The sequence below is a fragment of the Colossoma macropomum genome, unplaced genomic scaffold (assembly GCF_904425465.1).
Source record: "Colossoma macropomum unplaced genomic scaffold, Colossoma_macropomum, whole genome shotgun sequence".
In the NCBI taxonomy this organism is placed as follows: domain Eukaryota; kingdom Metazoa; phylum Chordata; class Actinopteri; order Characiformes; family Serrasalmidae; genus Colossoma; species Colossoma macropomum.
In genome coordinates, this window is record NW_023495386.1 from 914,300 (window position 1) to 927,200 (window position 12,901).

The following is a 12,901-nucleotide window of genomic DNA, read 5'->3' on the forward strand; positions in this document are numbered from 1 at the left end:
CTTCAACTCAGTAAGGAGTGGTTTATGAGCTGATTAGTTGGGTCAGGTGTGTTGGGAACAGGTTAAAAAAAAATTGTAGAGCAGCGTGCCTCTAAGACCAGGGTTGGGAAACACTGATCTAAAAGAAATGATTCTGTAAAATATTGTGTTTATTAAATACGCATGTCTGTATTTGTTCTAAAGTTCATCAGTGCTCATTCAGTTAGGAGCTATGCAGTTAGAAATTTTGATAATTCTAAAGGGTTTACAAACTCTTCTTACACCTGTGTGCGTAACAGGCACCAGTACCCCACTTACTTTAAAGCAATCACTGCCTGTCATCTGGAAAATTGTAGAGCTTTGCAACCGTTATGTAACTCTAAATACAGCACAGCTCAAGTGTGCTGAAGCTCTGAAATATAGAGGAAATGCTGAGTCAACAAATACCGCATCTTAACCACTCCACTCCTCATTCTTTCAGTTAAATCAATTATTTATTTCACTGCCAGCCAAACACGTGACTTAACAGCTCTCAATCAGCATTAACAGATTCATTGGATTTGACTCAAAGGCTTAAGACAGCACAGTTAACCTGACAGATATCCATACACTATACCATCAATACAGCACCTTGACATTTCACATGTCCATTAATCCTGGGGATGGATTTGGAAGTTATAGTAATTATTTCCACCCCAGCAATGAACACTGGTAAGGCAATTTGAAAACATTGTTATATTTCATTTGCAACCTCGTTACATGACTGTCACTGAAACATCTCTATCCAGGGCCAAAACTACATGTAAATATGTGAAAAAGCTGCAGGATAAGAGTATGTTCTTAAAGAGGCACGCATGTAAGTTTGTATGTTCATCTGCGGCTTGTGCTGCCAGATTTTCTCTTTCCTGCAAGCAGGTGTTTGGGTTTCAGGTCGAAGACGTGTCTGTCTGACTCGCCCTTCTTGCCCTGCCTGTTCATCCCCTTCTGAGAGTTCTTCATCATCGTCTTCGCTTTTTTCATCATCTGCAAAGGGAGAGACAAAGCCAGAAAAAAGAGAATTAGAGAAACCATGATTCAGTCATATTACTACAAACATCCATTTTGTATACCAGATACTTGTACCAGTAATCTTATATTCCATGATAATGTCTGAATGCTGTTGTACACATCAATCCAAGCTTTTCCAGAACCAGTCAGGAGGTTTTGGGATGGAAGCATCTGCCTACGTTAGAAAAAGCTGAACCCAACTGGTTTGACAGACATTTCAGGTTAAGTGTCAGGGTGATTTAAAATGTATCCGTACTTTATGATTCTCTGCTTCACAATACTCCATCTACTGAGTATATTAAAGCACAACGAGAGTAAGAAATGGAGTTACAGATTCAGGATTTACTCTGGGAAGACACACTGGACACACATGCACAGCTAATTTGAGACACTGCCTTATACAACTTGACATCCTGCATACACTACATTATACAAAATCTAAGCTGCATCATCTCCCCTATCAAACTGTAAACAGTAGGTATTTTAAGCTGCAGGCATCGCTTCATGGCTACAGCAACCAGAAAAAAAACGCTGTTGCCAGTGTGTTTCACTCACAGGTTCACCGTCAAGCACAGTTGCCAGATTCATGGTTTTCATGACAAATCTGGCTAGTGTGAAAGTGAAGTGTGGATGAAAATCATGCCATTTGTTTTACTGCAGCCCTGGAAAAAGGTCTGAAAATGTAAATCAATTGTATTATAATTCTAAACTGATCCTAGTGTTGAATAGCTGGCAACCCACACACACGTAGAATAAGAGAAACAGCAGAAGAGTAGAGTGTTCAGTGCTGTCCTGACCATTCTAAACCTAAAGGAGGACAAGCATTCATATAATAATAATAATAATAATAATAATAATAATAATAAAAAAAAACAATAAATAAAATAAAAAGTTGTCAGTGTCGCCTGAGATCTATGAATAAAAAAAATGAAATTTGATAGATGACTAATTAGTATTTATTTTTCTTAGATAAGCAATTATTGTTATCTTCTACTCTTATTGCTGGTATTTACAGATGATACCGTTCCCCCTTTTTTTTTTGTTAACCGCAAATCAAGCACTTTTCTTCAAACATTAGTTTAATTGCACAGATACGGCAAAGATGAATTTGATGAATAACAAAACTGTCAGTGCTCTCATCTTACGATCAGATTTCACTGTACGCAGCTTTGATGAATAAGGACAAATCTTTCTTTTGCCTCCCTATTTATTAGTAGTTTTTATGTTTCACCTCTATATTTAACCGTTCAAACTGTGAGCTTCTAGATGGGAGTCACAAAGTTACATACATACATACATACATAATATATATATATATATATATATATATATATATATATATACACACACACACACACACACATATCTTGCATGTAAAGATGTACAAATGTGGCTAATAACATGGTGTTATATTCTATTCAAGAAGCAAGAAGTGTTTGGGAAAATATATACAGTGGAACAGTGCCACATTGCCATCTGCTGGCCAAAAACTGTATTGTGCCACTTTAGTTAGGTATGATGTCATGACTCCATTCACAGGCCAGCGTAAACATGGCTAAATCACTTTACAACGTCTGGACTAAGGATTTAAACAAGGAGGAATACAGCACACTGTATAATGTGTTCACTTAAGTGAGAGAGGAAGTTTAAGTCCAAAACTGATGAGAGATGTGAGTAGTACCTTAGCATCTCTGATTCCTGATTGGTCACGGGGTGGTCTCGATGCACTCTGACTGCGTGTGCGTGAGGTAGGCGGAGCAGACGCTTCTCTCTTCCTCTTTCTGACAAGTGAGCGTGACCTCCGGGCCTGCTGGACATAGTGGCTCTATAGAGATCGAGGAACAGCAGTTAAGATACATACAATAACAAAAACCAACACATGCAAAAACAATATTTTCTATCTAGCAAACTGTTGGCACAGGCACAAAACAAAAACAATGCCAACATACAGAGCACAGAATCTGACAAAAACATGCATGCATGCACGCACGCACACACAGAGGAAGAATGGACAGTGCTTACCTCATCTTTATCTGTCATGTCCAAACCGAGATCCTCCATTTCCTTCTCCAGTGTTGCCCTATCCACCTGCACATAGTAATCATAGCAAATTTAACATCAATCAGACACAACAATCAGTGTACATTAGTCACCATTTAGAAGCAAGCCACTCGGGGGTATAAATCTCAAATCGTCAACAGCAAATCAATTCCCTATTCACTGTTTTTCGATTACATCCAAATTCTTAAAAATTAAGAGTGATTTCATTTGATTCAATACCCCAACCAATGATTTCATTCAGCAATTCTTCTTTAACAGATGAAAAACACTAAATGCATTAAAAAGAATTCCTAGAACACTTGCCTTAATATTTCTCAGAAATGAAAACAGAATATGGAAAATAAGTTCAGTAATGACTGGTAAGGGGTAGACAAAATAAATAAATAAAATAAATGCAAATAAAATTGCAAACCTCTCACATCAGTCACATTGTAGCACAGCCTGCTCTGCTTCCCTGCGCATGGTGAGCAGGGGGACGCTGTTTAGCTGTGGTGCTACAGCCCTCAGTTCAGCTACTGTGTTGAGTGAGTTCAAGTTGTTTGTTTACTACCTTTTGTTTTATTACTAAGCATCAACATCTTTGGTCAGTTTGTGAAAACGTTTTAGCATTTAAAATTGAGTGCTAACCAATGTAAGTGACTAAACATATTTTTAAGATCTACACACTAAGAAAATGACTGGATCACAACAAGCCATAGAAAGTCAATCTTCAGAAACCGATCATTGAGAACATTACCGACCCATTCTAAAACCTCCCATGAGCACTCACTTCTGCTATATTCATACCAGTATCAAGCGTCCAAGTGTTGATTACCTTTCTAGTGTGTAGGTAAGCGAAACAGAGCAAAAGTATATTTGGGATGGATGTCCAATAGGGTAGATATGATACGACAGAACTGAATAGTGTTCTACACAAACTGGAAAAAGCATACAGACCTTTTTGGCAGTGCGGGGTAATCTGGGTCCATGGACATCTTTTTCTTTCGACTCCAGGATCTTCAGCTTCCTCTTCTCTCGAATCTGACTGGCAAGCTTACGAATTTCCTGCATCTCTTCATCTTCACTTTCTTCATCAGAGTCATATTCGCCTGCCTGCTCCCGGAGCTCCTCCTCCTTTTCTAGCTCAGATAAGCGCTAGGGTGGAATGGAGAACGTTAACATGCTTACAAATACGTAAGAAATGCTAAGATTAAGTAAGCATTGGGTTTAAGTTGGACCACGGGACAAACTGCAAACGTACACGCTCTAAGCTCTTCTAGAATGTAGCTTATATATCGTTCAGCTGACACTTCTCACCTTCATGATGTCAGGGTCAATGTAATCAGCAATGTTGTGTCCTTCCCAAATCTCAGGAATCTTATCACTTTTCTCCTCAATATTCATCAGGTCCCAGTATTCTACAGGCAAATAAAAGCAATATCTTAGATGCAGGAAAGCCGTAAATGCGTGTTTGTTTATTTACTGTTATATTACTACAATAGTACAATATTATAAATGTTTACTATTGTTATTTACTATTATTTATTTTTATAGTGTACTTATATTTTTATGCACAGTAAGTCAAATATCTATTTAAATAAACCTTATGCTTACATCTATATCTATGTAATTACACTGTACCTTTTTGTTGGTGTTTGTGTGTATCTGTGTGTAATTACTCTGCAGGTCGAGCGTGTAGTCGTCTCCAAGCTCTATCTCCAGGTCTCTCTCCAGTTTACGTTTGGGGGCATCAACCTCCATCGCCTTTCGGCGGATCACGGCCCCCTCTGGGATAAATGGAGGTCGTTCCTAAACAAACAAAATCCAAAAACAATTTCAGCAACAATTTTAAAGCTCAAGTTTCAAAATTTGAATTCATTATTGTGATGTCACAAAACCAAACACATTTACATATATCAGTCTATACAGTCTACAGCAGTTTTGCCCCATCCTTTCATGCTGAAGTGTTTCAGCCCTGACTGCTTTTTTTTAAAAAGGCACAACACAAGCAAGCCAAACAGATGTCATTTAAATGTGAGTAACAAACAGCCTGTTTAAGTCTAAGGAATAAAGAGAGGTTGGAAAATGGTCATGTAAATAAATACATTTTTAAAGTTTACGGTACATAAAACCAAAAAAATATTCTAAGTGGATTCAGAGAAAAACTAAAATTAAAATACAAAGATATGAAATACAGGAAAAATGTGGTATATGGGCCATGAGATTAAAAACATCTAGAACTTCTCTGAAAGCCTAAGAATGAGGGACACGTTATTTTGTAACTAGTTCCATCCTTTACCGTTGCATATATATTGCTTCCACTTAGACTTTTAGGTATTGCTGTCAATACATTAACAGCTTGGGACAGCCACTCACAATCACAGTTCCATGCCAGATTCCTTGATTTTTCTTTTAAATCAGATCCTTTAACATTAGCCACTAGTGCACTACGGTATATTCATTTATGCTGTCTCTGACCATGCCTCATCATCGGTGCCTGTTAAGGCCATGTGGTTTCACATACCTTGTTATCTCTCTTGGTTGGCATGGCGAGGTGAAGTCTGTTTAGGACATCGTGGACTTTCTTCCCCTTCATTTTTGTGTCCACACGGTGAGCCAACAGCTGGTCGCATGCCTGAAAAACAGTCATTATCAAAACACTCACATGTGCCTTAAAACAAACATCAAGAGTATGCAGTACTTTCTTAAGTGTGTAAGTTAACAAAACAACAGAATTATTATTTTTTTTTTTCAGACTTCTGGTTCTGGGCGGATGTTCTGTCCCGTTAGTACAGATCTATTCCGCACTTGTGTATCAACACAGCATTAATGGTCAAATTAGGCAAACACAGCTCAGTCATTATATTTCCAAAAATATATATAAAAATGTAAAAAAGGGGGAGAGAGAACAACTTTGCTTTCTATTTATTGCTTAAAGAACACTCACAGTAAAGAACTTTTGCCCATAGTCTTAAATAAAATATTAAAATAAATCAAAAATAAATAAATAAACTCACTTGTTAAAGTACAATATGAGAAATGAAGATGTCACCAAAAAACAGTGAAAAAAAAAAAGGAAATAAAACAAAGCAGACCTGAGCTTTTTTTCAAAAAGAAGAGAATGTCTACAATGTCTGGGGAGAGGGTAGGGCTCTTTGCAGTCACTATGCTGTGGAGAACACCCTCTCGTTAGGTACTGAAGTACCATTGCAAGTTAGCGTCTTGCAGTGGTACATCATGGAAATGTGACTATTTAGACTCAGTGTTTTTCCACAATGCCAGAAAGGTGAGTAAAGTCAATGTTAAATGCAGCTAATATTATAATGTTTCCATACACAAATCCCGATACATTACCAGTATACATTTACCACCAATATTGAGGCTTTGTGTCAAACGTGCAGCCTTTAAACACCTTAATCTTACTAGGATGTGCACGGTCACATCTGCCATGAACGTCCTGGTAAACAGACTGTGACGCCCTCAGTACAAAACAGAACACAGAACACCGCATTCCCTATTTGGTAATGTACAAAATCTCCCGCAAAAACAAAAATGGCACAAGAGAGTTCTGTTTTACCAGTGATGCTGCATCACTTTTATGTAGTAGCAGGACGCAAACACATACAAGGGGCGTATTTTGCTGCTTCTCTAAAGCAGGTTGTCATAGAATTACGTACAGAATACACTCCCATAGTGTTCACATTTTCGTGAATGTAAAACATCTGTTATGAGAGTGGTTTTTTGTACATTTGTTAATTCTAGTAGCACACCACTCAAGACAAAAAAAGTGTGCTGCCACTGTGGCGCAGCATCTGCTATAAATGTGTATAGGACAGTAAAACATCAAAAGTCTGAATGACTTTTTTGTGCTGATGAGGATCTGAATGTTGTGATGATCACAATCTTTGGCACATCCTGCTAAAATCTCATGTAGAAACCAATGTGTAGTACCAGCTGATAAGAAGGAGATTGTCCTTATAGCTATAAAAATATACTCCTTTTTAAAATGGGGGGGAAATTTCTTCTGACGTCTTATTATGGTGACTAACACAAATGCACTCATGATAAGCTACACAAAATAATGCAATAAAGCATCATCTCACCTCTGTTTTGACCTGCATTACTCCTTCTTCCGTCAGTGTGCTTGTCTCAATCACTGGAATCCCCTCAGCCACGATATCCGCAAAGATTTTCTACATATGCATGCACACAAACACACACTAATGTTTACATAAATGAACAGACATCAAAACTGCTAACATTTTCCCAAAAAGTGAGAAATGTTTTGTTTGACATAATTCAAACGAAATAATGCAATAATAAAGCTGTTCAAAGTATACATACTAAGGAATAGCACAGCAAAGGGAAACTCACCTGATTCTCCTCTGACAGCTCACTTATCTTCTTTACATCACACTTGTTGGCCACTACAATCAGAGGCTGCAATGCCAGGCGCACACACACATATACATACACAGGTTGAAGCAAAAAAAAAAATTGTTTAACAAGGGTGTCAATCACACCTGACTCACCTCATCAAGGAAAACACTAAACTGTGCTGGACTTCAGTTCCTTAGTTTCCCACCCAAGAATATGTCTATGTTTCTTACTGGTAAATAGGAGCCTGATACTGTGGAGCAGTTTGGGCTGCACTGCTAGTGTATTTGTATGCAAGTGTATGTAAGTATGAGAGAGAGAGAGAGAGAGAGAGAGAGAGAGAGAGAGAGAGAGAGAGAGAGAGAGAGAGACATTGTGTACCTTGTTAGCAAACAGGGGTCTGATATTGTTGAACAATTCAAGCTGTTGTGAAAGTGTGTGTCCGCACTGCTCTGAGGCGTCCATCACATAGAGCACAGCAGCTCGCAGGTGGGCCAGCGCTGTGATCGCCTGCATCTCAATCGTGTTCCGCTCCTCCAGAGGGTGATCCAGGATACCTGGGGTGTCTACTACCTACACAACACATTCTTTGTCATGGCAATCATGTATTTCCATTCGCTTAACATATAAATTTTTATTTTAATGGCTAAACCTGAGCTCCAGTCATCAGAAGGTCTAATATTAAAATAGCTGAGGACCTATTTTATTACCTCCAGTAAATAAATCCAATGTGTTTAAACACTTTGCAGCGCCTGTCTGTTAGGTCTATTATAGTAGCTCTATGAAAGATTATAACACTCACCTGCCAGCGCAGATACTTGTAGTCCATGTGACCCACAAACAGAGATTTAGTGGTGAAAGCATATGGCTGCACCTCCACATCTGCACGAGTAACCTGCGCGCGCACACACACACACACACACACACACACACACACACACACACACACACACACACACACACACGTCCCTCAATTATAGCACAGTATCAAAATTCTAACATCACACACATCTCAGCATTGGTTACATACAAAATTTTGGCAAATTCTTTTGACTGATAACTGACTGTCATTAGTTGGCAGTTATTCATTAACCAGAAACTTTAAGGACACAGCCTAATACCATATTAAGTAGGGGTGGGAATCTTTAGGCACCTCACGATTCAATTTGATTATGATTCAGAGGGCTGCGATGCAATTATAAGACGTTTATCGATGCATCTCGATGCATCTTTTTTTCTATACAGGATTTCTATTTTCCTACTGTAGATCAGTTTCTCGTGCCGCCACAGTGTCCGGGCGCTGCACTTACCCACTCCGCCTTTTGCGTTCCGTCAACATTACATTATAAATTAATATTTAGAAAATCGATTTTTGACGTTTGTGAATCGATTCAGAATCGTTCGCGTCCGCATCGCGATGCATCTAAGAAACGATTTTTTCCCGCACCCCTAAAAAGCATACCCTATATAAGAACCTGGGGCCATACTACATAAACTGAAAATCTTATCTGCTCAGTCACCATAACAACTTTAGTTAGGACTGAATTTAGGACAGAAGCTATTACAGAACAACAGTTCTTAAGTTCATAATCTTATCCTAACTCCAGATAAGAAAAACAGTATTACAGAAACATCCTAACTAGACTAATTTTCCTAGATCCTGTCCTAACTTTAAGACAACCCCAGAAGTGTCGTCTTCTGTTTTAACTGTCTGTTTCTATCTTTTTATGTAGTGACAGGCAGCATAGTTCACTATAACTAGTATACTGAGATTACATTTATCTACATGGAAAATGGTTCTTTGACTTTGTTCGTTTTTTTCGAACAGCGACTGCAGACACAATCTCCACCGCCCACTCTGTTTGTCTTTGTGTGTTAATGTTGATGAAAACTCGTCAGATAAAATATTACAGTGATGGTGGTGATCAATAAGACAGAGCTGAATGTGTGGCTGTATATAGGAATAACGTTAGCGTGGTTGGCTAAAGCTTTTGGGAAACTGAAACTAGAGAGCGGCGATGCTCTGATAAACAGCACGAAGCACTGTCAAAATATACTAGTAACTTCAGGTTTATCACACTTTAGTTTTGCTTGACCTTTATTATATCAGTAATGGTAGCTAGCTGTCTAGCTAATTAACTTAATTTTGATCACATATTTATGTTTCAGCTGTGAAGGTGCTAGGTAACAGACATGACAGTTGATTATCGAGTAAGTTAAGATTTCCTAACTTGAGATAAGTAAGATGCTGTAAGATAAGATTCCTAAATAAAGATAAGATTTGCTTCTGTAATACAATTTGTGAAAAATCTTATCTTGACCTGTCAGATCTGTAAGACCTATAAGACAAAAAAGAAGTTTCTGTAAAATGGCCCCTGGTTTTGTTTAAACCAAGGCGCTGACAACTCTATTATGGCTATGAATATATGACTAAAAACGTAAACAGCTGACAAAATGATGCAATATACAATGATGGGCTACTGAAAGTTTTAGTCAAAAATTAGATTTACTACTCATTAGTAACCCAAGTTAAAACAATCATACACCATGACTGAAGGAAGCTTTGGCTCAGTGCACCTCAGTATGAACTTTAATGATAAATCTACCTATTAAAATAAGAATTTAATGAAATGTTAATTTAATGAAATAATTATTTTTCGACAGCAATGACAGCAATGTTTATATAAACAGCTGTATATTTTTCTGTTAATGGTTTATCATTTACATCACTAATACACACACACCTTGTTGATGAAGCTGGATTTGCCGACATTGGGGTATCCACAGAGCAGTAGAGTTCTGGTGTTTGGGTCAATGGTGGGCAGACGAGACAGATGCTGACGAACTGAAATGAACAGCAAACACAATACTAAATAAATTTATGAATTCTGAAAAGACATCTTTAAAAGGAGAGACGTTAGCCTCTGCTATTATCCAGTCTACTCTGGACATATGCAAGTGTGTACCTTGCTCTAGATACTCGAGGCTCTGTTTCTGTCTCTTTAAGATGGTGCACATGCGTCCAAGTGCTGCTCTCTTCAGCTGCTTACAGCGATATAATGAGTCTCCGTACTTCATCAGACGCACATAGTCTTTAGCCACACTACAAAAACACACATGAAGATACAAAGACACAAATACATATCATGTATAAGTTATGTGCTTGAATGTCTGCAACATTGGTAAAACAGGAATCATTAAAAACCATAAATACAGAAAACTATATTATCAGATTGCTAAGCTTGAACCAGGTAGCATTCGTTCTTACTTATCAATGAGGTTCTTGGCGATATTGATCTGGCCCAGAGCCAGCTTGTAATGATCCTTGTCATACAACACATTCATCAAATCAGCATAGAATGGGTGGATATCCTAAAAGAGAAAGGGGAGAATAAAAAAAAGACATAAAAAAGATGGGAGGGGCACAGAGAGAAAGGGAGAGAGGAAACAAACAGGAGAACCCACAGATAAATACCGGTAAACACACTAAACAAATTTAACTGTGACTCACATCCAGCTTGGGGAAGTCAGTGAGGATCTGTGTGAGACGATCATGGTAGTTCTGTTGTGTGAACTTGACCTTGCGCATGTAGAAATGACGGATGCGGTGGATCTGATAGTGCTTGTGGATCACAGTGGGGGTCTTGCGTTGTGTTTTGGACAGGGTCAAGTCTATGAAGTCCTGTCAGAACAAACAGGAGAAAACACATTAGATTATAGCTGAGTAATATGATGCTATTTATCGTTATCATGATAAAATACGTTACAATACAGCATAACGTTTTTCTAGCATATTGTGAATATTGTCAGTACTTCTACAACACTAATCAACTGTAAGTATCATGACAAAGAGGGCATCAGCAGTCCTGTGCCGGATTCAGTAAGGCATAGGACATGAAAAGGTGAATTCAAATCATTGCATTTATAGTTTAACCGTATTAAATTTGGGACTGCTTGTTCTTTTCTGTCTCCTCTAACAGACAAAAATATATCATGGCATACTGTGCATTGTGATACTTTGTTTTTGCCATATTGCCCACTATCTACATGTAGATACACACACTGGCAGACAGTCTACATGCTTTCTTGTATACACGCTCTCAATTATTGGTACAAAGTGTACTCCAAGTTCTAAAGCACAGAGACAATAAAACGCAACTGCCACTGCAATAGAGCTTGTAATGGCAATGTAGGAAGCTGTTAGCATTAGTTACTTTAAACATGGCCAGCAGAATTCAAGATTAAGGATTTCATCGCAGTAGAACATAAAGAATGGCACATAAATGATAAATTCTAAAGTACACAAGAGTACACAAAGTATAAAGAACATGCCTTACAAGAACAGTGCACAACAACAGTTGTTTTTGCCCCTTTTGTAAACACAACTGTTTCATTTCAACTCGGCAGATAATTTTCAAAATCCTCCTGTCTGTCTCATAAGAGCTACACTTTGCAGCTGAGAGAAATAAGGTGTTAAGCGGGCTCACTGTTCCTCAACAACAGAGACGAACAATGGCATGAGTGCTATAAATGGTAGCTATATGAAACAGTGAACACTGAGTTGGGTTACGTTCTTAACAGTAATGATTCGAAACAGCAACTCTTCTTCTGGAACTGTGTATGAAGGCTGTACTGCTTGGTGTGTTGGCTGGAACAAGAATAGGTGACTACTTCATGTCCTTTCACACCTGAACCAGCTAATAAAGGGCTGTGTAAGTCTGGAGTTGGGAGGCGGGGCACTGTAACTTAGTGAAAAACGCAACAATATCAATTACTACCTTATTTCTGATTCTACGTGTAGTGTACTCTAAAGAGGCGATTTTTTTTAAAGACAAAGATCCAACTTAAGGATTTATCTCTGCAATCTACTCGCATAATAAAACAAGGCAAACGTGTTGTGGGTAACGTCAGGCGAAATATTCCTAAAGCGGTAACCCTCAAACAACACATGGTTTCGACCCCTGGGCTGTAGCTGCTGCAGCTCTCCGTAACGCTGGCTAATGTTAGCTCTTTAACTTAGCCAACATACTGACACACGTGTCTCCAGCGGAGACGTTTACAGCACAATAATCACATTATTAACATCACATACACACCACATTAATGCGTACAAAACCATTTAGAAACAGGAGTTAAGCTGAAACACGTACCTTGGCAGTGGGAACCACCATAATCTTTTTAAAATTGTAGAGAGCCATGTCTGAGCGCAAGCGAGCTCCGCTCCACGGCACCGGAAAGGAGCGAGTCCAGCTGAACACGCAGCGAAGCGTCAGGAACGCATGCGCAAAACGGAACAGGCGTGCGTTTTCGCTCACACTGCCCCCGGCGGCCAAATGCGCCGTTCGTTTCTCGTATATATATTTTTGACAGGTTGTGACTATGTTAAGTACAAATGTTTATTTCAGTTTGTTTGTTCTTTAATGGGCCTTTAAGCCAGCTTTCAGACTTTTAAGAGGGC

At 38.6% G+C, this 12,901-nt stretch overlaps 1 protein-coding gene across 1 annotated transcript; it reads right to left on the reverse strand.

Annotated features, from left to right (window-relative positions):
• Window positions 1-447: 447 nt before the first annotated feature.
• On the reverse strand, window positions 448-12,699 carry gtpbp4 (GTP binding protein 4). Its single transcript, XM_036562394.1, has 16 exons — window positions 12,594-12,699; window positions 10,955-11,125; window positions 10,712-10,815; window positions 10,410-10,546; window positions 10,188-10,288; window positions 8,246-8,338; window positions 7,825-8,016; window positions 7,441-7,506; window positions 7,170-7,259; window positions 5,591-5,701; window positions 4,746-4,875; window positions 4,384-4,484; window positions 4,024-4,221; window positions 3,049-3,114; window positions 2,708-2,851; window positions 448-1,002 (listed from the first exon to the last, which is right to left on the reverse strand). The coding sequence occupies exons 1-16, from the start codon at window positions 12,639-12,641 to the stop codon at window positions 850-852; spliced, it is 1,905 nt and encodes a 634-aa protein (XP_036418287.1). The 5' UTR covers window positions 12,642-12,699; the 3' UTR covers window positions 448-849.
• Window positions 12,700-12,901: the final 202 nt, after the last annotated feature.

What these genes read in the sequence shown, in the direction of transcription:
- gtpbp4 (XM_036562394.1), bottom strand. Translation starts at nt 12,641, where the DNA reads ATGGCTCTCTACAATTTTAAAAAGATTATGGTGGTTCCCACTGCCAAG. An exon ending in GCCAAGAACCTCATTGATAA is followed by an intron (nt 10,547 to 10,711) that starts GTAAGAACGAAT and finishes GTGTTTTTGTAG; the next exon opens with TGTGGCTAAAGACTATGTGC. An exon ending in ACAAGTATCTGCGCTGGCAG is followed by an intron (nt 8,017 to 8,245) that starts GTGAGTGTTATA and finishes TGTGTTGTGTAG; the next exon opens with GTAGTAGACACCCCAGGTAT.